The 22,938-nt window shown below is 42.8% G+C and overlaps 1 protein-coding gene across 2 annotated transcripts in view; it reads right to left on the reverse strand.

Annotated features, from left to right (window-relative positions):
• Nucleotides 1-22,938, reverse strand: part of CACNA1I (calcium voltage-gated channel subunit alpha1 I) — a 721,300-nt gene that overhangs the window by 672,674 nt on the left and 25,688 nt on the right. The window contains exon 1 of one of the 2 annotated variants that reach the window (XM_056524025.1): nt 13,457-13,534. The exons of the other annotated variant lie outside the window; for it this stretch is intronic. Within the exon in view, the coding sequence (XP_056380000.1) occupies nt 13,457-13,519 (63 nt within the window). The 5' untranslated portion in view covers nt 13,520-13,534. Of the gene's footprint in view, nt 1-13,456; nt 13,535-22,938 lie in introns of those variants that run through there. 2 annotated transcript variants of the gene reach the window in all.

Genomic DNA, 22,938 nt, shown 5'->3' on the forward strand with positions numbered 1-22,938 from the left:
AATGAGCAAAGGTACGTTTGGAGAAGAAGGGGAACAGAATTTAATGAAAAGTACCTCTGTCCAACTGTTAAGCATGGGGGTGGATCAATCATGCTTTGGGGTTGTATTGCAGCCAGTGGCCCAGTAAACATCTCACGAGTAGAAGGAAAAATGGATTCAATAAAATTTCAGCAAATTTTGGATGCTAATTTGATGCCATCTGTGAAAAATCTGAAGTTAAAGAGAGAATGGCTTCTACAAATGAATAATGATCCTAAACACACCGCAAAATCCACGGGGGATTACATCAAGAGGCGTAAACTGAAGGTTTTGCCATGGCCTTCACAATCTCCTGACCTCAACATAATTGAAAATCTATGGATAGACATTAAAAGAGCAGTGCGTGACAGACAGGCCAGAAATCTCAAAGAACTGGAAGACTTTTGTAAGGAAGAATGGGCAAAGATACCTCAAACAAGAATTGAAAGACTCTTGGCTGGCTAGAAAAAGCGTTTACAAGCTGTGATACTTGCCAAAAGGGGGCAGTACAAGATATTAACTCTGCAGGGTGTTTTTGTTTTCTGTTATTTTGAAAGTGTAAATGATGAAAATCTAACTTTTGTTGATATATTATAAGAATGTCTAATCTGTAATTTCATGCCTTTTGGAGATTTTTCGATCTTTCCTTGGCTTCTTTATGCACATTAATACAAATTTTTACCTGGGGTGCCCAAACTTTTGATCCCCACTGTAGCTAGTGCTATTGTTACGCCGAGCGCTCCGGGTCCCCGCTCCTCCCCGGAGCGCTCACGGCGTCTCTCTCCCTGCAGCGCCCCGGTCAGTCCCGCTGACCGGGAGCGCTGCACTGACATGGCCGTCGGGGATGCGATTCGCACAGCGGGACGCGCCCGCTCGCGAATCGCATCCCAAGTCACTTACCCGTCCCGGTCCCCTGCTGTCATGTGCTGGCGCGTGCGGCTCCGCTCTCTAGGGCGCGCGCGCGCCAGCTCTCTGAGACTTAAAGGGCCAGTGCACCAATGATTGGTGCCTGGCCCAATTAGCTTAATTGGCTTCCATCTGCTCCCAGGCTATATCTGCTCACTGCCCCTGCACTCCCTTGCCGGATCTTGTTGCCTTGTGCCAGTGAAAGCGTTTAGTGTTGTCCAAGCCTGTGTTACCTGAACTCCTGCTATCCATCTTGACTACGAACCTTGCCGCCTGCCCCGACCTTCTGCTACGTCTGACCTTGCCTCTGCCTAGTCCTTCTGTCCCACGCCTTCTCAGCAGTCAGCGAGGTTGAGCCGTTGCTAGTGGATACGACCTGGTTGCTACTGCCGCAGCAAGACCATCCCGCTTTGCGGCGGGCTCTGGTGAACACCAGTAGCCTCTTAGAACCGGTCCACCAGCACGGTCCACGCCAATCCCTCGCTGACACAGTGGATCCACAACCTGTGAGCCGAATCGTGACAGCTATCATAAACATTTTTAGGTAATGTACCAGGCCCAGCAGCATCAGTAGACCATATAGTGGTTGAATGACACAGCCTGGAGCTGTTGGCAGCATGAGGAGACAATAGGGCTTCACAAACCTTAAGATTAAAAGATGAATTTTCAAATGTAAAATCAAGATTTATGGTAGCTATTGCTACGATAAAATTTTTTAGGTAATGTCCCGGCCCAGCAGCTTGAGTAGACCACATAGTGGCTTAATGACACATCCTGGAGGTGGTGGAAGCATAAAGAGACCTCCTCTCCTCTCCTAACGTTTCTCCAGCTGAGCCTGCTTGTTCAAAGGTATGAGGCAACACACAGCTCTCTGCCCTTCTCTGTAATACAATGCTGTAGAAAGTGATTGGGAGGTTAATCACTGCAGTAAAAACAATTTTCTGTGAAAAATGCACTGCTCTCTGTCCACCAGAACGCTGACGTGACTAGGAGGTGAAACGCTTCTGGAAAAAGCTTGTCTGTGAAACACACAGTGCTGTCTGTCCTATCTCTTTTCAGTGAAAGGATGAAGTGACTTGCCGGAATATGGCTGCCAATTATATAGGACTGTGACATCACAGGGGTGGCTGGCTGCTAATAGGCTGCATCCTGCATGTGATTCAGGGTCATCCTCCCTACCCTTGTTCCCGCCTTCCCAGGATTCCTTGCCCCATGTCCTCACATGTGGATCTGCCATTTTAGATGCCCTGGAGCCTGGGCCGCACTAAATGGATTTTAATCAAACGATTTGCGTGACAGAATCGCGGCGATATTCGCATTCGTTGTGAATGTAATTTTTCATGAAATTTGTAACGAATTCGGATTCATCAGGTTCAATTCACTCATCTTTAGTACTGTTGTCTCAAAGAAACCGTATTTAGTGAGAAAATTGTTGACTTGTTCAATACTTATTTTGCCCTCTATATACCAGTGGAAAGTGGTCTGTCTCTTTGTGCCTCTGTTTAGGCTTTTCAAATGACTGCCATTCACTGTTATATGCCGAGAACGGGATGGCAACGGATACCTGTGTGATAGACATCAAAAACACGGTGTGAACCGAGTCTTATCCTGTCAGTGATGGATAGACTCAGGGCTCAAGTCCTTCAAGAACACCTGGGAATGGAGTTCCTGCACTTTTTCCACAGCAGGAACACTGTTCCCATTAGCAGGAGTTCTGCAGGACCAGCCATTGAGTGGAAATCTTAGATGAGTTCCTACTCTTTCTTTTTCCCAGGACTTGACCCCTGGATAGATTCCTGTATCAGTCAAGATACCTACATCCTAGCACTAGTATATTCAGGAAGCCAAAAACAAACTGTTGAAATCGTACATTTCCATCTGGTAGTAGTTATTTTGGTGGTTCGATAACTGCTCATTTCTCTTTTCCTCTTCTGGAAATAAAATAGCTGCGGGCACTTTTGCTATGGACCAGATTTTCTGAACATTCACACAAAGGCAGCAAGAACAAACCTACTTGGTCAATACATGAACAGTAACCCTACAGTGAGATTTCCATAACAAAAAAAAAACATAATAAAAGCATCTGCAGCTACAATACAATTACAATAAATGTTTAGCCATTTAGTGCCTTAAAAGTTGCATTAAAACTTACAAGCCGAGCCACAGTAAGACATGAGCACTGTGTACACTGCTTTTTTTGGTCATTTCTTAAATAATACATTACCCTGATAAAATTGGCCCAGGCCTCCAGTTCAACATGTTTCCTCCCTGCTATTTAACTGCACATAACCAGATAGCTAAATATAAGAGAGGCCTCATAAATATTTATGACTAGCGCGCACACGGGAGCAGAACAAAATAAATTGCTTGAAGTAACATCCATTGTATGAAACCAAATACATTATGTCATTTATGTGTCACATTTCCAAACAATGTAGGTGACAGGTTTATCATACCTACTATTTGCTGCTGGCTTGTATTGAGTATGTTTTGTATGCAGATGGCAGATGAGTTTTTAGAAGTTAGGCTAGGGGTACACAACTTTTTTGAGCTGTGTTTTCTAGCTCTATAGACTTTCAGATGTTTTTTCAAACATAATTGCTTTTTTGCAGTTTTTTTCTTTTGCAGTTTTTTACAGCCACTTGTTAGGGTCTATTCACATGGCAGAATTTTGGCTTGGGGAATTTCATTTGCAGAATTCTACCTCAAATTAAAGCCCATAGACTTCTATGGGATTCCGCACTCCCATTCACACGTCTGAGTTCCCGCTTGCGGAATTCTGCAAGTGGAAATTTAGAAGTGTGAATGGGAGTGCGGAATCCCATAGAAGTCTATGGGCTTTAATTTGAGGGGGAATTCCACAAGTGGAAATTCTGCCGTGTGAATCGACCCTTAGGCTAGGTTCACACTACGGAATCTCGGGGCAGAATTTCTAAGACCGGCGGTGCTAAGACCAAACGAACTGCATTTCCGGGTGGATTTTGGGAGATCTGCTCAGAAATGCATTGACATCTATGGGGACCGCAATGCAGTCCGCATGGTCCTAGTGCCACCGACTTGATTCTCGGCAGAAATTCTGCCCAGATATTCCACAGTGTGAACCCAGCCTTAGGATGTATTTTGAGGCTTGGACCAACAGCTACAGCCCAAAAAGCGTAAAGACATTTTGAGACATTTATGCAAAATATGTATGTATATAATTATGTGCCAATATTTACATGTATTTGGCTGAAAAAAGTGCCTGGCACTTAGTTTTACAGCAGAAATAATTACATTACTTTTAGGTTGTTTTACAGCACAAAAATGGCCCCAAAAACGAATAATAATATAATATTTGTATACTGTATATCTGGAAACTTCTGTCATTTGACCCTTTTACCTATTACTTTTCATTCTAGTTTAATCAACAGGATAGATACACTATATATATATATATATATATATATATATATATATACTGTATGAAAATGTACTGAGAAAAACATCCATGTTTCATTTTTAACCACCTGCTGGACCAGGGACAGTAAGGTACATTGTTCACTATCCCTCACAGAGATCTTCACCTAACACATGCTTTCTCTAAAATGGCTACAGAAGCTTTATGCATAGGCTTTTATAGTGGTTCTGACATCCCCTATACTGCCTTCTGATCAGCTGGAACAGCTGGAGGTCTCTGTGTGAATACTGTGGGAATTCACAGAATGAGAAATAGCTGTGCACTATGGTGGGGGCTCTCAGGGGCTAGTGAGAGCCCAAAAAATCACCTTTAACTACTTTAATATAACAAAGCCAGCAGGTTTAAATTTTTATTTTTAAATGACCGGTAGGCTTTAAATCTCTCAGGATGTTATTTTTGTTCTTAAGTCAAATGAATTATTGGATCACTAAAAGCCATGTTTAATAAGAAGTAACTAAAGTCTAATGTTAGTTACCAAATAACTTATCCCCTCCTAATTAACTCCATAGTGGTAAAGGAAGACTAGGCATTAAAATAGAGGAACAATGAATAATCAGGGTATGTTCAAAGTGATAAACAGGTATAGGAATTTATTCTTTAAAGGGGTACTCTGATGCTCCAGCGTTCTAAACATTTTGTTCAGAATGCTCAGAGCCAGAAGCTGTGATCGTGACGTCACAGTAACGCGCCCTTGTGACATCACCCTATGCCTCCTTCATTTATGTCTATGGGAGGGGGCGTGTTGGCCAACAAGCCCTCTTCCATTGACATGAATGGAGGGGGTGTGGTGTGACATCATGACCACTCCCACTGGAACCTGGTGTTTATTTAAAACGCTGGGTGCTGCGAAACATTGCACAGGGGCCCAGCAGTGGGACCCCCGTGATCAGACATCTTATCCCCTATCCTTTGGGTAGGGAATAATATGTCTAGCAGAGGAGTACCCCTTTAAGGACAAATTAAGTAAATATGGCCTTAACAGATTTACAAAGTATCTTCGAGGTTACATGGTGCTGCACCATTGATATCACAGCATAAGATGATGGCGTGTACCCCCTGTTCTACACATTCTAAAGGTTAAGTACCTAGGAATTTTCTTTCATTGTTCCAATCTGGTTAAGGTGACCCACCTTAGCCAATGTTTGGCTATGTCAAAAAGGATAGTGGGAAGCGCCTGTAATACCATCAGGACGGAAAAAGCAAAAGGCCAAAACATGTGGCTTTGAATTCTTTTTTTATATTATGAAGCCACCCTGGGATAAAACAATTGTTGCAGGACAACCCTTCAAAGGGCGCATTGGCAGAGTGGATGTCTAGAAGGCAGAAGTGTAGACAGGGAGCCAAAGACTTCATTCATATAGAAAAATTGCATTTAACTATATGAAATATCCAACTCTAAGCCCTACAGTGAGACACATTTTATTGCAAACAAAACTGCATAAAACAGCATACATGTTATTCTTTGGTACTGAATATAAGACTATGCATTTCAATACTTGCACAAGCTGTACGGTTGGTTAGGTAAGATTTGGGAGGAGGCCGATATGCAGCCACCTCCACGTGGTGGTCACTGGGTCACTTGATCAACACTAGTTGAGGTGCTGCATAAGAATGTTTAATTTTTTTCACACACATTTTAAGGCACATTTTCTATGTAAAACATGAAGCATGTAGTGAAGAGATATTGTCCTATCGGAACCAAAGGTTGCATGTCTGTTGCCCTTATAGGTGGGCAACTTTTGCCACGTACAGTGACCCCCCGACCTACAATGGCCTCGACATACGATAATTTCAACATGCGATGGCCTCTCAGAGGCCATCGCATGTTGAAGGCAGCATCAACATACGATGCTTTTGTATGTTGCGGCCATTGCATAAATGGCTATCCGGCAGTGCAGACTGCTTCAGCTACCACCGGATAGCCGTTTACGGTGCCCTGTGTGGTCCGCTGACGATCACTTACCTGTCCTCGGGGCTCCGGCGCGTCCTCTTTGGGATCCCCTGCATCGTCGGCGCTCTCCATCGTCGTCATCCCGTCGCTGCGCACGCCGTCCCGTCATCCAATAAGCGCTATGTGCGTAGCTACGTGATGGCAGCGACAGAGAGCACGGATGCCGGGGAAGCAGAGGCCTTACCGGAACATCGGGGACACCTCGGGAACGCGGCGACAGCGATGGACGGCGACATCCCGGGCAGCGATAACGAGCGGTGACAGTCCGGAGCGGCGGGGACAGGTGAGTACAACTTCCTCTAACAGTGGTCTACAACCTGCGGATCTCCGGATGTTGCAAAACTACAACACCCAGCATGCCCGGACAGCCAACGGCTGTCCGGGCATGCTGGGTGTTGTAGTTTTGCAACATCTGGATGTCCGCAGGTTGTAGACCACTGTCCTATACTTTACATTGCACGGATCCCTCAACATACGATGGTTTCAACAAATAATGGTCCGTTTGGAACGGATTACCATCGTATGTTGAGGGACCACTGTATTAGGATTCGATCAGAGACAAAAAGTGGAAAAACAAGCCCCCCTATTACACAGTGCCCCTTCTAATCCATGAGATGTTGGTGTGATGTAGGACACGTCAGCTCCTCCAGAGCGGACAATGCTATTCTTATCCGGACTACCCCTTTACCCATTGTAACTCATGACTTACTTACTGGAGTCCTAATTCTCTACTTACAACCCCTTCCCCCGGCCACTTGCTCCCCCTTTTTTCCCCCCACACCTTTATATCTTATCTTTCTTCTAATGCAAATTAGTTGAGTCTCTTTATTTAATAGTCAGCAGCACAATGCAACAGACACTCAAAAGTTCAGACAAATTGCTATTTATCATGGATATAACATTACCGAGTAATTTGTGTTTTGTACGGAAAACATTTTTTTTCACAAAAGATTTCATCTGCTGCTGGAAGCTGCAGCTGTCATTGGAACTATTGTCTCTCAACTTCAGTCTCCCCTGTCAGTGCTGTAGTGAGTAAACACAACCCTGCCATGAATTATTCATTTAGAATGCTGTTTTCCGTGGCATAGGTAACCTGAGCCGGGCTTATTGTGGCTATACACAGATGCATGTCAAACATAGCACCAGATACCCAGGATAATACAAAATACACAAGTGTGACTATATCAGCCATCACGTTATAACCCTCTAAAATTGTGTAGCTCCACCTTTTGCTTCCAGACCAACTTTTACCCATCAAAGCCTGGACTCCATTAAAGGGGTATTCCAGGAAAAACTTTTTTTTATTTATATATCAACTGGCTCCAGAAAGTTAAACAGATTTGTAAATTACGTCTATTAAAAAAAATCTTAATCCTTTCAGTACTTATGAGCTTCTGAAGTTAAGGTTGTTCTTTTCTGTCTAAATCCTCTCTGATGACACCTGTCTCGGGAAACGCCCAGTTTAGAAGCAAATCCCCATAGCAAACCTCTTCTAAACTGGGCGGTTCCCAAGACAGGTGTCATCACAGAGGATTTAGACAGAAAAGAACAACCTTAACTTCAGAAGCTCATAAGTACTGAAAGGATTAAGATTTTTTAATAGAAGTAATTTACAAATCTGTTTAAATGGGCACTGTCACCAACTTTATTTTTTGATATGTTGTAGTACTTATGTACTACAACATATCTCTAATATACTTTTATTATAATTTTTTTCATTAAAAAGGTTTCATTTACATTTTAAAACCGGCTACTAAAAAAGGACTGATTTTGGAGTGGCAATCAGTCCTTTTTGAGTCAGGCTGCACTCGCTCCCTGCCTGTCAATCAGACAGGCGGGAGCGAGCGCATTGGCTCCCCAGCCACTGGCTGGGAGGCCACTCCTCCCCCACATCACCGCCGCCGCCTCGTTTCCGCCGCTGTCCCTGCACGCCCGCTGCCGGACTCTGCAGTAACTGCGTGTAATGAGGCAAGGGGGTATTCGGGGCGGGGGGCAGAGGATGGAACGGGCTAGTGCCGCAGCCGGGGGGGGGGGGGGGGGGTGCAGAACGGGCTAGCAAAAAAAAAAATAGGATGGTGGGAGCTACCCTTTAACTTTCTGGAGCCAGTTGATATATATTAAAAAAAAGTTTTTTCCTGGAATACCCCTTTAACCTCTGGAGGTTCCCTGTGAAATCTGGCACTTAGGCGATGTTCACATGATGCGCAGTATCAGATTCTGTGTAAGAATTCCACACGTACATTCTGCAGCATGATTTCAATGGGATTCTGTTGCATTGTGCACATGGTGGAATTTACATGGCAGAAACATCTGCCGCGGAAATCTCGATTCTGGAGTCCGCATGGAAATGCATTGCTGTCTATGAGATGGCGTATTTCCAAGCGGTCCTGTCTGGGGAATGTCCGCACAGAAATTTTCAGTGCGGACATTGGCTTGTGTAAGCATAGCCTAAGACTTGTATGTCCTGTAAGTAGTGGGATGTGGCCTCTACGGATTAGGCTTGTTTTTCCAGCACATTCCACAGATAATAAGTCAGACTTAGATCTGGGAAATTTGGGGACTATCAATGTAAAAGTGAAAAATCCCTTTAAGAATCTCCTATATTTCATTTTAAATAGAACCTAGAAGCACTCCGGAATAGTTATTTATTTATTTTGCTTATATAGTGCAGAATAGACTATTATTAAATAATAATGTAAAGGTTCTTGTGTATATCTTTTGCATACCTGTTTTTGCTGATGTTGCAGGCATGGAATAGGTCTATTTTGGTTTAGAAATGCACAAGGATGTGGTTTGGACTGGGAGTTGTGGGCATGCTGTGAGTTGTAGTTTTGTAACATCTGGAGGACAACAGGTTGGAGACCACGGTGCAGTAGTCTCCAAATTGTGACCCTCCATATGTTGAACAACAACAAAAACTCCCAGCATGTCTAGACAGCCGTTGGCTGTCTGGGCATGCTGGGAGATGTAGTTTTGCAACATCTGGAGGGCCACAGTTTGGGGACCACACTGGATCGGCATTTGCGGTGTCTAATGTGGGCAAAAAGTAGAAAAAAAAAAAAAAAACGAGATTAAAAGGACAGCATAATAGAGTCCAATTAACTACTTCTGTGGTGTAATATCTATTAATGCCATATTATAGCCACGCTGGCAGTTATATGAATGGACACATTACTCGCCTTCTTTCTGCTGGCCAATATATTGCTTGGCATAGTTACACATAGTTACCGGTAATAACTGGGCCCTGTTTATGATGGAAACATACTGTTATATGTCTTCTGCTAGAATATTACGGCCGATGGGGTTTATTACCAAGCGCATTAATGGGCAAAATGCTGACTCTGTGTCAAAAGCTTAACTGCAGGGCATATGTCCGCCAGTAACGCTGATCATAATAAATGTCCCATAATAAATCCATGGAGATGTACTATGCTTTTTACGATACTTATGCCAAAAAAGGGGGGGGGGGGGGGGCTTCTATTAAAAAGGTTTTCTCATCAGGAATGGAGCCTCAGGTCAGCTTAGTAAATAGCCTTCTATATCTCCCAATGAGATCAATAGGAAACCTATGAATCCATACTAGGTAGGGCTCCCCTAGTGGCGAAGCGGGTAGTGCAAATGTTATCATTTTGGAGGTCTGTGCTATAAAATAAAAAAATGCTATTGCCAGTGCTAATGGCTTTATACTAGTGTTTTATACTGACCTGTCTGGTTTGCCTAACAGGGTGTTTCCCACCAGGATGCCTCAAACTGTTGTAAAACTACAACTCCCAGCATGCCCGGACAGCCTTTGGCTGTCCGGGCATGCTGGGAGTTGTAGTTTTGCAAAAACTGGAGGCACCCTGGTTCACTGGCCTAACAGATGTCTATGTATTATAAATACACAGACAATAATGTACTGATGTATAGACATGGAGGTAAATATGGTTATTATTTATTTATATGTTTGTTTGTTTGTTTCTTTATTTATTTTCTTTATGGAGCAACCTAAGTTTCAGGGCACTGTGTATATGATAAGGGGTTAAAATACATTTAACGAAAGACAAGAACAACGGACCTGAAACAGTAAACAGACTGGTATAGAGGGAAAGAGGGCCCTGTCTACTAGGGCTTACAATCTACAATAATAGTAAAAAAAAAAAAATCATAATAATAATTTAAATAGTATAGAAAAAATTACCGTATTTTTCGTCATATAAGACGCTCCGGCATATAAGGCGCACCCAATTTTAAAGCATAAAAATCTAGAAAATAAAGATTCTGAACCAAATATAGTAAAGTAAAGGACAGTGATCTTCAACCTGCGGACCTTCAGATGTTGCAAAACTACAACTCCCAGCATGCTGGGATTTGTAGTTTTGTAACATCTGGTGGTCCGCAGGTTTAAGACCACTGGTATAGGAGGTAGTACTCATGTGTCCCCGCCGCTCCGGACCCATCACTGCTCGTCACCGCTGCCCTGGATGTCGCCCTCCATCGCTGTTGTCGCGTCCTCAAGGTGTCCCCATCGCTCCGGAACGTCTCTGCTGCCCGGTATCCTCGCTCACCGTCACCGCCATCACTTCGCTACGCACGCCGCTCCTATTGGATGACGGGACGGCGTGTGCGACGACGTGATGACGTGGAAGGAGAACGCCGGCCATGCAGGGGATCCCAGCACGGAGCAGACACCGAGGAGGCAGGTAAGGTCCCTCCCGGTGTCCTGTAAGCTGTTCGGGACGCCGCGATTTCACCGCGGTGGTCCCAAACAGCCCGACTGAGCAGTCGGGTTAGAGTCACTTTCGCTTCAGACGCGGCGGTCAGCTTTGATCGCCACGTCTGAAGGGTTAATACAGGGCATCACCGCGATCTATGATGTCCTGTATTAACCACGGGTCCCGGCCTTTGATGGCTCCAGGGACCGCCAGTTTTAATGTGTATTTGCCGTATAAGACGCACCAACTTTTCCCCCCCAATTTGGGGAAGAAAAAGTGCGTCTTATATGGCGAAAAATACGGTATAGTAAAAAAAAAAAAAAAAAATGTAAAGGTTTACTAAAGTCCTATTGTTTACACCAAACAAGAAGATCATACAGAATCTACTGTGATCCTCTTCCTGGTACTGGGGTAGCACTGATGTCCCGCCTTGGCCGTTGATTGTCTGAGTTTCAGTCTGACGCTTCTACCCCTGGCACCAGGAAGCAGATTGCAGCGGAGGCCTGGGCAGTGAGACTGGAGGCACTGGGGTAGCAGCTGGCGGGTAAGTTTTCTTTTTTTAAATGCTGGCAGGATTTTTTTTTATTTTTTATTACTCACCAGAGTACTCCTTTTAAGACAAGAACTGCCTTGGTCTTTAAAGGGGTACTCCACCCCCCATACATTTTATCCCCTATCCACAGTGCCTGCCCTGAGATTGAGGAGGAGGGGGGGTGGGGGGGGGGACAGCGGCCGGACCCCACACAATCAGACATCTTATCCCCTATCCTTTGAATAGGTGATAAGATGTTTAGGGGCAGACTTCCCCTTTAAGGTATTAAAGAAATAATACTGACAATTTCCCTTTATCCAACTACAGTAAACCGACATTTATGGGACCTCCCAGAATATGGGAAATTCCAATTCCATCTCTGAGCTGGCTTAGATTTCTGCCACATTTGCTGCTGCATATTGGGCCTAAAGTCGGGTACTTACCTAGCATGCCCCCTCTATATAAAACAATGCCCCCTTTTTTGCCCGCTTGACAATATCTGTGACTTTAAAAAAAAAAGAATATGCAACTCGCGCAGCTTAGTACATCTCCCATTATATGCGCCGTTGCTCAGTTTACATTTGTTGGGCTGGGCAGAGTGCCTGACCTCGCAAATGTATCAGGCTATCTGAGGTAAGTGATGAGGATGTATGCATTGCCGGTAATTCACATTCCCTTGGTGGTCTGCACTAGCGTGAATATTCGCATTTCAAATTTTTATTGCAAATTCACGAAATCGCGAATATTAAGAATATATTCGAAATTATGAATATTCACTTTTTTCTGCATATTCATATATTCAGGGATAAGCGGCAATGCTGTATGCATTACCACCTACACTCTCTACATTCTGGCTTTCCCAGTAAACATTAACTAGTAGCAATGCATACAGTGTATTTCTCACTGCTCAGTGTATGGAAGCAGGGACTCCGCCTTTTGACAGAAGTTCCTGCTCCTGTATAAGGGTATGTTCCCACCTGGTAAATGTTGCTGTGTATTTGCTGCTGCGTATTTTATTTCCCATACAAGTCAATGGGTAGGAAAATACGCAGCAGAAAATATGCAGCAAAATACGCCAGGTGGGAACGTACCCTAAATCTCAATCTGCTGTTAAATCCTAATTATATCTGGTGACCAATTCTAGCTAATGCTCTGCAAGTGAATTTCCAGAGGTTTGGTCATCTCTATTTATTAAGGATTTGCAAAAAGATCCAAAGCAGACTTAACCTATGGCTAGTCTCCCACTAGTGTAACATAAGTGCATTTAGACACCTGTATTACGACCTTATGTCCTGGTACAAATTCGGGTCTAAAGACCCAAACTAACATCTTCATATAGATCAGAAGTATACATGTACAAGCTTGTGTGAAATAGCTTTAGTTATAGACTCAGGGACATGTGTCCAACTCTTGAGGAATAAAACATCTTCCTTAAATCTTCATAAACTCCAATAGTATAAAATACCAACCAGGCTCCAAACTGCCAATGTGTTTTAGGGAGTGAACCCCTTAATCATAGGCCTATGATTTAGGGGTTCACTCCTTGAAATAAAATAAGATGTTATGTTTGAAACCTGGTGTCACAATCCAGCCTGGATCTTCTGTGCAGGCTGCTCTCTATAGGCCCAGAGCCATTAACATCATGCGTCACCATGGCAACAGCTCTGCACTAAACAGAGCTGTGCACAGCTAGATGAAAGCCCTCCTGTACGGGTCAGGGAGATTCATGTTTGTTTGTTTTTACTATATATGCAATATATGACAGGTGTATGCTGGTTAATTTAATAAAATTCATTATCTTGGACCACTTTTGGATCAAAATTTGTGCCTCAAACTCTGTACAAAATATGCTTTCAGTTCTATTATTACCCAGTCAGCGTGGAGTTCTGTGTACACACCTTCTTGGGTGGTCTATTTAAATTCTGCATTATGATTTCAGTTTGCTCATGATTGCAGCTCATACTCTTCACTAGCGTTTATACTCTGCCTGTTTATTCTTTTCCCCAGATTTTTGACCTTGCCTGATTATCCCTTTGCCTTGTGATTGTGTACTTCATTACTCTTGCTAGTTCTGATTTGGCCTTTTTGATTAGCTTGCTTGTGTGTTTGTCTCTTTGCTGTCTCTCCTCGTTTGCTCTCCAGTTATTTGGACTTTGTCTTTTTTCTGGTTAACCCTGTGTCTGCTGACTTTGTCCGTGACCTGTCTGACAGTTACTGATCTGGTTTGTCTGACTATTCTGATGCCCAACACTCAGAGTAGGGACCATTGACCAGTTGAGTATCTGCTGCTCAAGGCAGATATTCAAGTAGGAAAGTGGCTGTAGGCATGCTCAGGGCTGCACATATCCCTGCTTGGTATTTTGACATGACAACTGCTTGGTATTTTGTACTGTTGTCTTAGATTTATAGTATAAGATTTATACAAGGTTAATACAAATCTTAATAAGGAAGACATCTTTTCCTCAAGTGTTTCTTCCCTGGATTGTTTGATAGGGCTGAATGTAATGAGCTGGAGTTGTTTTACTTTTCTAAGGAGAGAATTTAAGGAGAAATTTTCAATAGTTGTATTACAATCTTAAAAGGGTACTGCAGCCAAAATTAACTGTGGATAAGGGATAAGTAGCTGGTCCCAGCGGTCAGACCCCCAGCGACCTCTGGAACAGGACCCGGCTCTGAGTGAAAAGTGTGTGTGGTAGACGGCATGCGCTCCATTGATTTCTATGCAAGCTACTAAAGGGAACCGAGTCCAGCACTCGGCATCTTTGGCACTCCCATAGAAATGAGTGAAGCTTGTGCTGTCTACAGTAGACGATACGCGCTCCTCACTGATAGAGCCAGGGTCCCATTCTGGAGCGTAATGAATCACTGTCACATCATCAAACCACGGCACTTCCAATTTCTTTACATATAAAAAAATTAATAATTTATACAGTTATTGTAAAGCGCTGCACTCAAATTCATCCTGAATAATGCAAAAGAAAAATCATATATGTGACATTTTATTTTTACATTGGTCGCAATATGCTATATGACTGTAGACTGTACTGACAGTAGAGGCTCTGCAAGTGACAGCTGCCTTCGTTTACAATGACATGCACACCCATGTTGACAAGTGATGTATGTTTGATTTCATGTCAGCTCTTAGAAGGAAAGGAAACACTATTTTAAATATTTCAAACGTTATAGCCACCTTAGCTATAGATTCGCCATCACTAAATTTCAGTATTGTTTCAAAAGTAAGATAAAGGCCCTTATAATCTGTTGTGACATGATGGAAATGATAGGTTAGAATGGTACTGGATATGCTTGATCTTACATGCGGGGCCAAGAAAAGTGATTTGTGGACCTAATAAATCTCAAGGTGTATATCACTGTCATGCATTTATACAATGAGTATTGTTACAGAGCTGGATGGGGATCCTCTAACCTGTGTGGCTGATGACTCGGACCGTATCGGGGAGCAGAGTCTAAGTTGCCGCTGGTCTTCACCAGAGCTCACCGCAAGGCAGGATGGGCTTGCTGCGGCAGGCGACACCCAGGTTGCTTTCCCCGACACGGCTCGACCACACAGGTAGCTGGGCAAGGCAAGGTACTGAAGGATAAAGCAGTAGTGTAGTCAGAGGTAGCAGAAGGTCAAGGCAGGCGACAAAGGTGTGAAGTCAAAGAACGTAGCGGGAAGGTCTAAATACATGGATAAGGCAAACAGGCAATATGGAACACTTAATGTCAGTGACAGGTGTGACAGTAATAATGGGCATACTGGCCCTTTAAATTTCAGAGCTCCCGTGAGCGTATGCCCTAGCAGACAGGGACGCGCGTACCAGAGCTGAGGCACAGAGGAGGAGGTGGCAGCGGAGCATGGTGAGTGACGGGCTGGGATTCGCATTCGGGCACGTCCCGCGATGCGAATCCCAGCCCCGCCAGCAGACGGGGACACAGGGACTCTGCGCTCACGGCCGCTGCTTGCGGCTGGAGCGCACAGTGTAACAAGTATTATGCTGTAAATTAGCACTGCAGGAAAGAACATACTTCCTTTTGAGCTGCACTGGAAAAGGGGCTTTCACTTATATACCTAGTGTGGGGAACTGTGATTTCATAAAAAAAATTACTCACGTATGAATATCATATTAAAGAGAGAGGTGTACACTTCTCATATCATCCTTTCCCCAATGTATCTTTTATCAGTATTTAATATTAACAAACAGATGGCACCATTGTTGTTCATAGTGTCTGTGCAGGTCTCTAGTTAAATTCCTAATTAGGGGTCACCTGGTTAACATATTTTTTTTTACTAATATGCCCAGCCAGCCTAATTAAACAATAAAGACTCTATCTCATCTTCCTCCGCTACCTCTTAGCTTCTGGTATCAAGACACCCCATCATTGGTTGTGACTCTGCTTTACACGGAACTGCAGACAGTAGTGTGTGCTGTCGGGGGGAACTGACAGTGCAGCTTGCCAATCACTGGCTGATGCGGGACACCACTGTGACCAGAGATTGGCTGAGCAGCGCTTAGACATCCTATCTGTAGCTCTAGATGACCCCCGGAAATAGACTGTCAGCAGAGACCAGCCAAAGATGGGCCATACTGGAGCCTACAAGGAAGTGGAGGAAGGTGAGTTAACAGTTTTATTGTTTTTGTTTGGGTAGGCTGGGCATATTAATTAAAAAAAAAAACATTTCACTGGGCAACCCCTCAAAAGGTCCTTTAACGTAATAAACATATTAATGTAATAGATATAGAAAATGATAAGACGGATGGATAGGATGATAGAACTGACCTAGGCAATAAGAGTAAGTGGTGGAAGCCCCAGCACATGTACCCTCTATATAATCCAGCTCTGGTCACACTTGTGGGCCTCTACCCAATGAATTATGTTGGGCTCCTCTCTTGGTCCAGGTTGAATACACCAATCCCTCATTCGAGGACAGAAGAGCCCTGTAAACAGTTGCTCCTGACCCTAGAGCAGGCATAGGCAACCCTCGGCACTGCAAATGTTTTGGACTACTTCTCCCATAATGCTTTGTCAGCATTTTGGCTGTAAGAGCATCATGGGAGATGTTGTCCAAAACATCTGCAGTGCCGAAGGTTGCCTATGCCTGCCCTAGAGGAACAGGGTTGACATATGTCCCTTAAGATGGCTTTCACATCCTAAAATGTTTATTGTTGATATACTGTATGGGGGCTGAGACCAACCCAAACACCTTCCATGGATACATAAGCAGATGCAGAAGTTACATCTATAGCTTTTACCTTGTAGTCCCAATTACTTTTGTTACATTTAACATCAGTTATTTATGTATTTATTTATTTATTTTGTTATTTGTTATTATGTTGCTTGTTATTATGTTATCACACTAACAGGAAAACAAGAATAACAGCAGTGCAGGATCCCTTACAAGTAACCAATGGTATACAAAAAAGAAGGCTGCAGCAGCACTCTTTGTCAAAAAATGGAGGCTCTTAGCGCACTTTTTGATCAAAATGTGTCCCCCATCCACCACATGGAGGTGGCCTTATTTCAGATGGGACCCTAACACTTATTCCACTCACCTCTGCTGGGCATATAGCCTCTGACTGGATGACATGCTGAATCCACTATTAATTTAAAAAAACTCCGGTGAATAGGAGTTTTTTTAAATTGATAGTGGATCCTGCGTGTGACCCAGTAAGAGGCTATATGCCCATCAGAGGTAAATGGAATAAGTGTTAGGGTCCCATCCGAAATGACGCCACCTCCGCATGGTGGATGGGGGACAGGTTTTGAGCAAAAAGTGCACTAAGAGCCTCCATTTGTTGATCAAGAGTGCTGCTGCAACTTTGTATTTTCCACACCAGCGTGCACCCATGTATTAGGTAGTTGTGCTGGCTATTTTTCTTTTTGTTTTTGCTGTGCAGGAAACCAATGGTGCCTGAAGGACCCCTGGACTTTAAGAAGGTTCGTCAGGTTTTCATTCTGGCATCCGGCAGTTTACCAGACCGAACAGCGCCGCACATTCTACAATGTTGTCCAGACTCTTTTTTTTTTTTTTGTACAGAATCTGTAATGGAGGCTGGGAACAGAGCCTTGACGTAGATGGGAACCTATCCTAATCTTTTCTTACACGATTGTAGCCAAAAATAAATTTTGCATGCTTTACAGAAACAATTTAACATTACAACAATCTTCATAGTTCACATCAGTGTTCCATTTTTGGGCCAAACTGGATTATTTGCATACAAAATCAGCTTCTTTTCAAAGTTAAAAACAAATTATTACAATGTGGGCAGCAAATGCATCCTTATACTGGAAATTGGCAGTCAATCTAAGATGGAGATATCTGAAGATACATGGTGGGAGCTTCCCTGGAATGTGGATATAGTGACTAATGCAAATCCTTGGGACAAAATAAGCCGAGTGATGTTAAAGAAAGTGTCATAACAGAAAAATAAAAGATTTGCCTATTTATTGTAGGAATATTGCTCTTTAATTACTTTATTACACATTTGGATCATAAATGCCTTCAGAACCAGAAAAGAAAATACTGCATATTTTTGTTTAGTTCAGATAGGGTTTAAAGGGGTACTCCGCTCTAAACATCTTATCCCCTATCCAAAGGATAGAGGATAAAATGTTAGATCGCGGGGGTCCCCACGATATGTGCTGTGGCACCCCTGCCATTCGGTACACAGAACAAACTCCACTCCATGCTCGATGACTGGCGATGCTCGATGACAGCCACCATGCCCCCTCCATTTACGACTATGGGAGGAGGCGTGACGGCTATGTACTAGCCATCACGCCCCCTTCCATAGACATGAATAGAGGGGGCATGACATCATGAATGCGGAAGCTGCAAGCTTCCGTGTTCCAGATGCCGCCGCTGTCGGCCCAGAGATCACGGGGGTTCCCCAGTGGCGGGATCCTCACCACCTAACATCTTATTTCCTTTCCTTTGGATAGGGGATAAAATGTTTAGAGCGGAGTACCCCTTTAAGGGATTTTCTTATCTCATACATTTATCGCCTATCCATCAGATCAATAATAAATATTAGATTGCTGAGGGCCTGAGCATTGAAACCAAGGGATCTTTGTTAGAAGCCATCCATTTTTGTTCAATTAGTTTGCTAAACAATTTATTATTTTTTGCTAATATTTGTGATATTTCTGTTTCTGGTGATATTGTTGAAATACACAAGTAAAAATTGAACTAATATGGACATGTGAAGTATTCATAGACAGAACTTTTGAATTTAGCCTGTAGACCTCTATGAGCTGAAAGCAATACAGATCTGTGGGACCTAAGGGAGTAATTTAAATACTGATGGATTCGCCATTGGTGGTGTTTTTAGACACACAAGATGTATTTTAAGACAAATTTATTAACTTGGCACATACTCTTTGGCAAATATGTATTGTTAGGTCCTAGGACAAAATTTGTCTCGTCATGAATCGAACTGTCCTAAACTCATTTTTACACCAATGGTCTTTTAGTGTATTTTGCCCCATAAAATACCTTACCATTTCTGTCTATACACTCAATACATGTGTACAAAACTAGAACGCATATATGGAAAAGCCTGAGTTTTTGGATTTAAAAAAAAGAAAAGTATCAGTTGGAAATGGTAGGAATGTTTGACGTACATTAATAATAAATCTGTCAGTCATATCAATAATGTGCAGTTACCAACAAATATATTCCATGATAAATTCCAGTCATGCCACTTAATAAAAATAGGGGCTGAGCAAGGAGCCCACAGGTCAAGCTGCAGGTCACCTGGTTAGCTGGTGGTCTCTGGGTAACAAAACATGTGAATTGAACATGTGACCACATTATCATGTGACTAACTCAAAGGTCCTCAAAGGTCCTTTATACAATATACATATAACACTATAGAGGAGACGCTGCAGGAGAGCCTCCAGGACACAGAGGGACTCAACCTGACATGGCCTAAGTATTGTATGGGACTATATCCCGTACTGGGACATCACATGTTCGTCTCATATAAGGTACTGAATCACTTAGTTCCATTCAAGTAGATTTTCCACATGGTTGGACCATGTTACGGTTCCACTCAATTGCACTGTCTTAAGTCGCTATAGCTGATATTGAGCGGAATTGTGTACGATTAATACATTTCACACACTGCTCTACAGTACGTTCCCACACTGTTACCACGCTTATGCTTCACACAGTATTCCAAGCATGTTAGCTCAAGTGTCCAAAAAAAAAACCCTGTCTTTTAGCTTTTAGTCTTGTTTCAGCTCTACGTTACTTTGCTTTCTCTGGTTGCAGGTTGGGTTTGTTGGGCTGTCAATGTAGGTCAGGCATGTTAGTTTGGCATTATAGCGTTGATCTCACCATTATTATACCTGTTACCTCGCTTACATTCCTATGGCTTTGTTCTGGGTGCAAGTTACTACAAGCTTTCTTGCATCGCATACTTAGTGTTGTTACTGCACAAGCTTTACCATTGTTTGGATACAGTACGTAATGGTTATAGCATTGTCACTTCATATATTACATTTCACACAGTTATACCACGTTTGTGTCTCTGCAACAGCAGATAACGAGTCCAACAATGTACTATGCTTACGTTCACATAGTGCACTACAATACATTTCCATGCATTACCACCAAGTATACCATGCTTACCTTCCACATAGTGTTCCACGTTATAGTACAGACGGTGTATTACTCAGGTTCCTACTCAGTGGATGTGCATATGTTTCCCTCGCGGTGTGATACGCGTACCTCCAATGCAACATTTAATGCCTTCCTTCAATGTGTCTTGCATACATTCCTTACAGTTTCACAGTAGAGGTAGTGCGGCACTGCTTGAGGTGTCCTGGGGTGTAAGACGGCAGATGGGTGCTAGTGTAGCTGTGTTGCTGTAGGTGGTGCTCAGATATGACAAGCAATTTTCAGACTCAGTCCGTAAGAAACAGAAAATATCGGCACTCACCAATTCAGCTTGCAAGTCTTCTTTATTGAAGCATACTTACAAATAGGGTACAGAAGAGAAGGGTAGTGGGGGGACAGTGGATGGCGACTGAGCTCCTGTTTCGCACGCTTGGCGTGCTTCGTCCGGCCATCAAGCGTGCGAAACAGGAGCACCCAATACTAGTCGCACCCAATATTCGCACCCAATACTAGTCTTAGTGTTAAGTTATTTGGTGTGGGTATAGCTTCTGAGCCTCTTGTTGTGTATATCCATGTCTTGTCATGCGTTTACCTGTTGGGAAATTTGCTCTTATCGGTTATTTAACCTGCTGGTCATGTTGTTTTCTTTTGTGATGAGTCTAAGGGTGCAGCAGTTATCACCTTCTTTACGCCTGCAAGTATGAGGATACTGCCTTACTGGTACATGAGACCTTAGATTTAGTACGTCTTGTGTATTGTCTATGCAGGTCTTTCCATTGTTTACACTTTATGTATGGCATGGTTCAATATGATTACTTATGTGTGTAGCATGGGACACTTTGCGTTTTTCAACATCTATTATTGGGGCTCCTCTTGTCAGTTATCACTTATATGTTAAGTTAGGGCACTGTATGTTTATATATTTCAGTAGACTTAAAGGTAGGAAGACAATGTAATCAGGAAACGCTAGCAGAATGCTTGGATGTATAGGGAGAGGTATAAGCAGTAGAAAGATAGAAGTGGTGAGAACACTGGTGAGACCTCACTTGGAGTATTGTGCGCAGTACTGGAGGCCGTATCTCCAAAAGGATATAGATATTCTAGAGAGAGTTCAGAGAAGATACTAAACTATTACATGGATTGCAGGATACAACTTACCAGGAAAGGTTAAAGGACCTTAACATGTATAGCTTGGAAGAAAGAAGAGACAGAGGGGATATGATAGAGACTTTTAAATACATAAAGGGAATCAACACGGTAAAGGAGGAGAGCATATTTAAAAGAAGAAAAACTACCATAAGAGGACATAGTGTTAAATTAGAGGGACAAAGGTTTAAAAGTAATACCAGGAAGTAGTGGATACATGGAATAGCCTTCCTGCAGAGATGGTCGCTGCAAATACAGTGAAGGAGTTTAAGGATGTATGGGATAAGCATAAGGCTATCCTTCATATAAGATAGGGCCAGGGACTATTGATAGGATTCAGATTATTGGGCAGACTAGATGGGCCAAATGGTTCTTATCTACTGACACAATCTATGTTTCTATGTTTCTAATCGCTCTGTTCCACTGACACATTCCAACCAGCTGATAAGTGAAGAATTTTGTCTGTTATCTTGGGTTCTTATGAGGTATGTTATAACCATTAATTCTTGCATCACCTTACTGATGTGTTTTGCCCCCCTCTTTAGGTTAGCCTTCTCGGCCCGCCAGGCATACCCCAGGCCTATTCATTCACCTAGTGGTACATTCCACTCATGGTACATGTAACCCAACGACAAGTATTGGTTAACTTAATTAAGTTAACCTGATTTGTGAGAAGGTCTGGTCTTTATATGCCCTCCTGTTCCACACAGGTGCTGTAGGCAGCGCGCTAGACGTCCCCACCCTCCCTTCCCCTTTTTTATTTTCAGTCAGTCAGGGTATCCCCCTTCTTTAGGTTATCCTTCATGGCCAGCCAGGCACACCCCAGGCCTATTTATTCACCCAGTGGTACATTCCACTCACGGTACATGTAACCCGACCACAAATAAATAAATAAAATAAAATGTATATTCTTGCAAGTTTACTAAAACAAATCCATGCAATTTTCCAAAACATTTCATTGAAGTTTTTATTGTTTTGGACAAAACACAACTTTCCACAGATAAAATTCTTATCTTTCTGAGTCTGTTTTTTTTATTTGTATTATATTCTCTATGAGCTCTAGTTCAGCCTAAATATTTCCAAACTCATGCCGACTGTACATAATTCAAATCATTTCTAACCTATATGGATTTGACATTATCTACCATGTAAAATCATCTGCAAGAACACTGGGGCTAAACATGCCTTATTATATACATTTATGCAAACCCAACCAAGACTTACGAAAATAAATGTAAAGAATAAAGAATGAAAATGTCCAACATAGTGTAGCTCCACAGGAGTTCTCCTATACTTGCCCCTAATATATTGTGCCAGTTCACCCCCTGGGTAATTTCAATTCACTCCACAATTATGTTACATTTACGGCTTTCTGATATTGTCCCTGACTTCTGCCTGTTCTGTTCTTCTTCCTTCCAGCCTCTGCGGTTAGCTTATTCCTGTTAATTATTATTGACACCGGTGAGGGTTAACACTAGAGGGCTGTCACATCTGGTTTTTACCAATTCTTACAATCCATAGATAGGATATGGAAATGTAATGTGTGTTGCTGCCAAGACATGGTACAGTTAATGACATTGGTATCTCAAATTCTCCACCCAATTTTGG

This window comes from Hyla sarda, chromosome 6 (assembly GCF_029499605.1).
Source record: "Hyla sarda isolate aHylSar1 chromosome 6, aHylSar1.hap1, whole genome shotgun sequence".
Taxonomy (NCBI): domain Eukaryota; kingdom Metazoa; phylum Chordata; class Amphibia; order Anura; family Hylidae; genus Hyla; species Hyla sarda.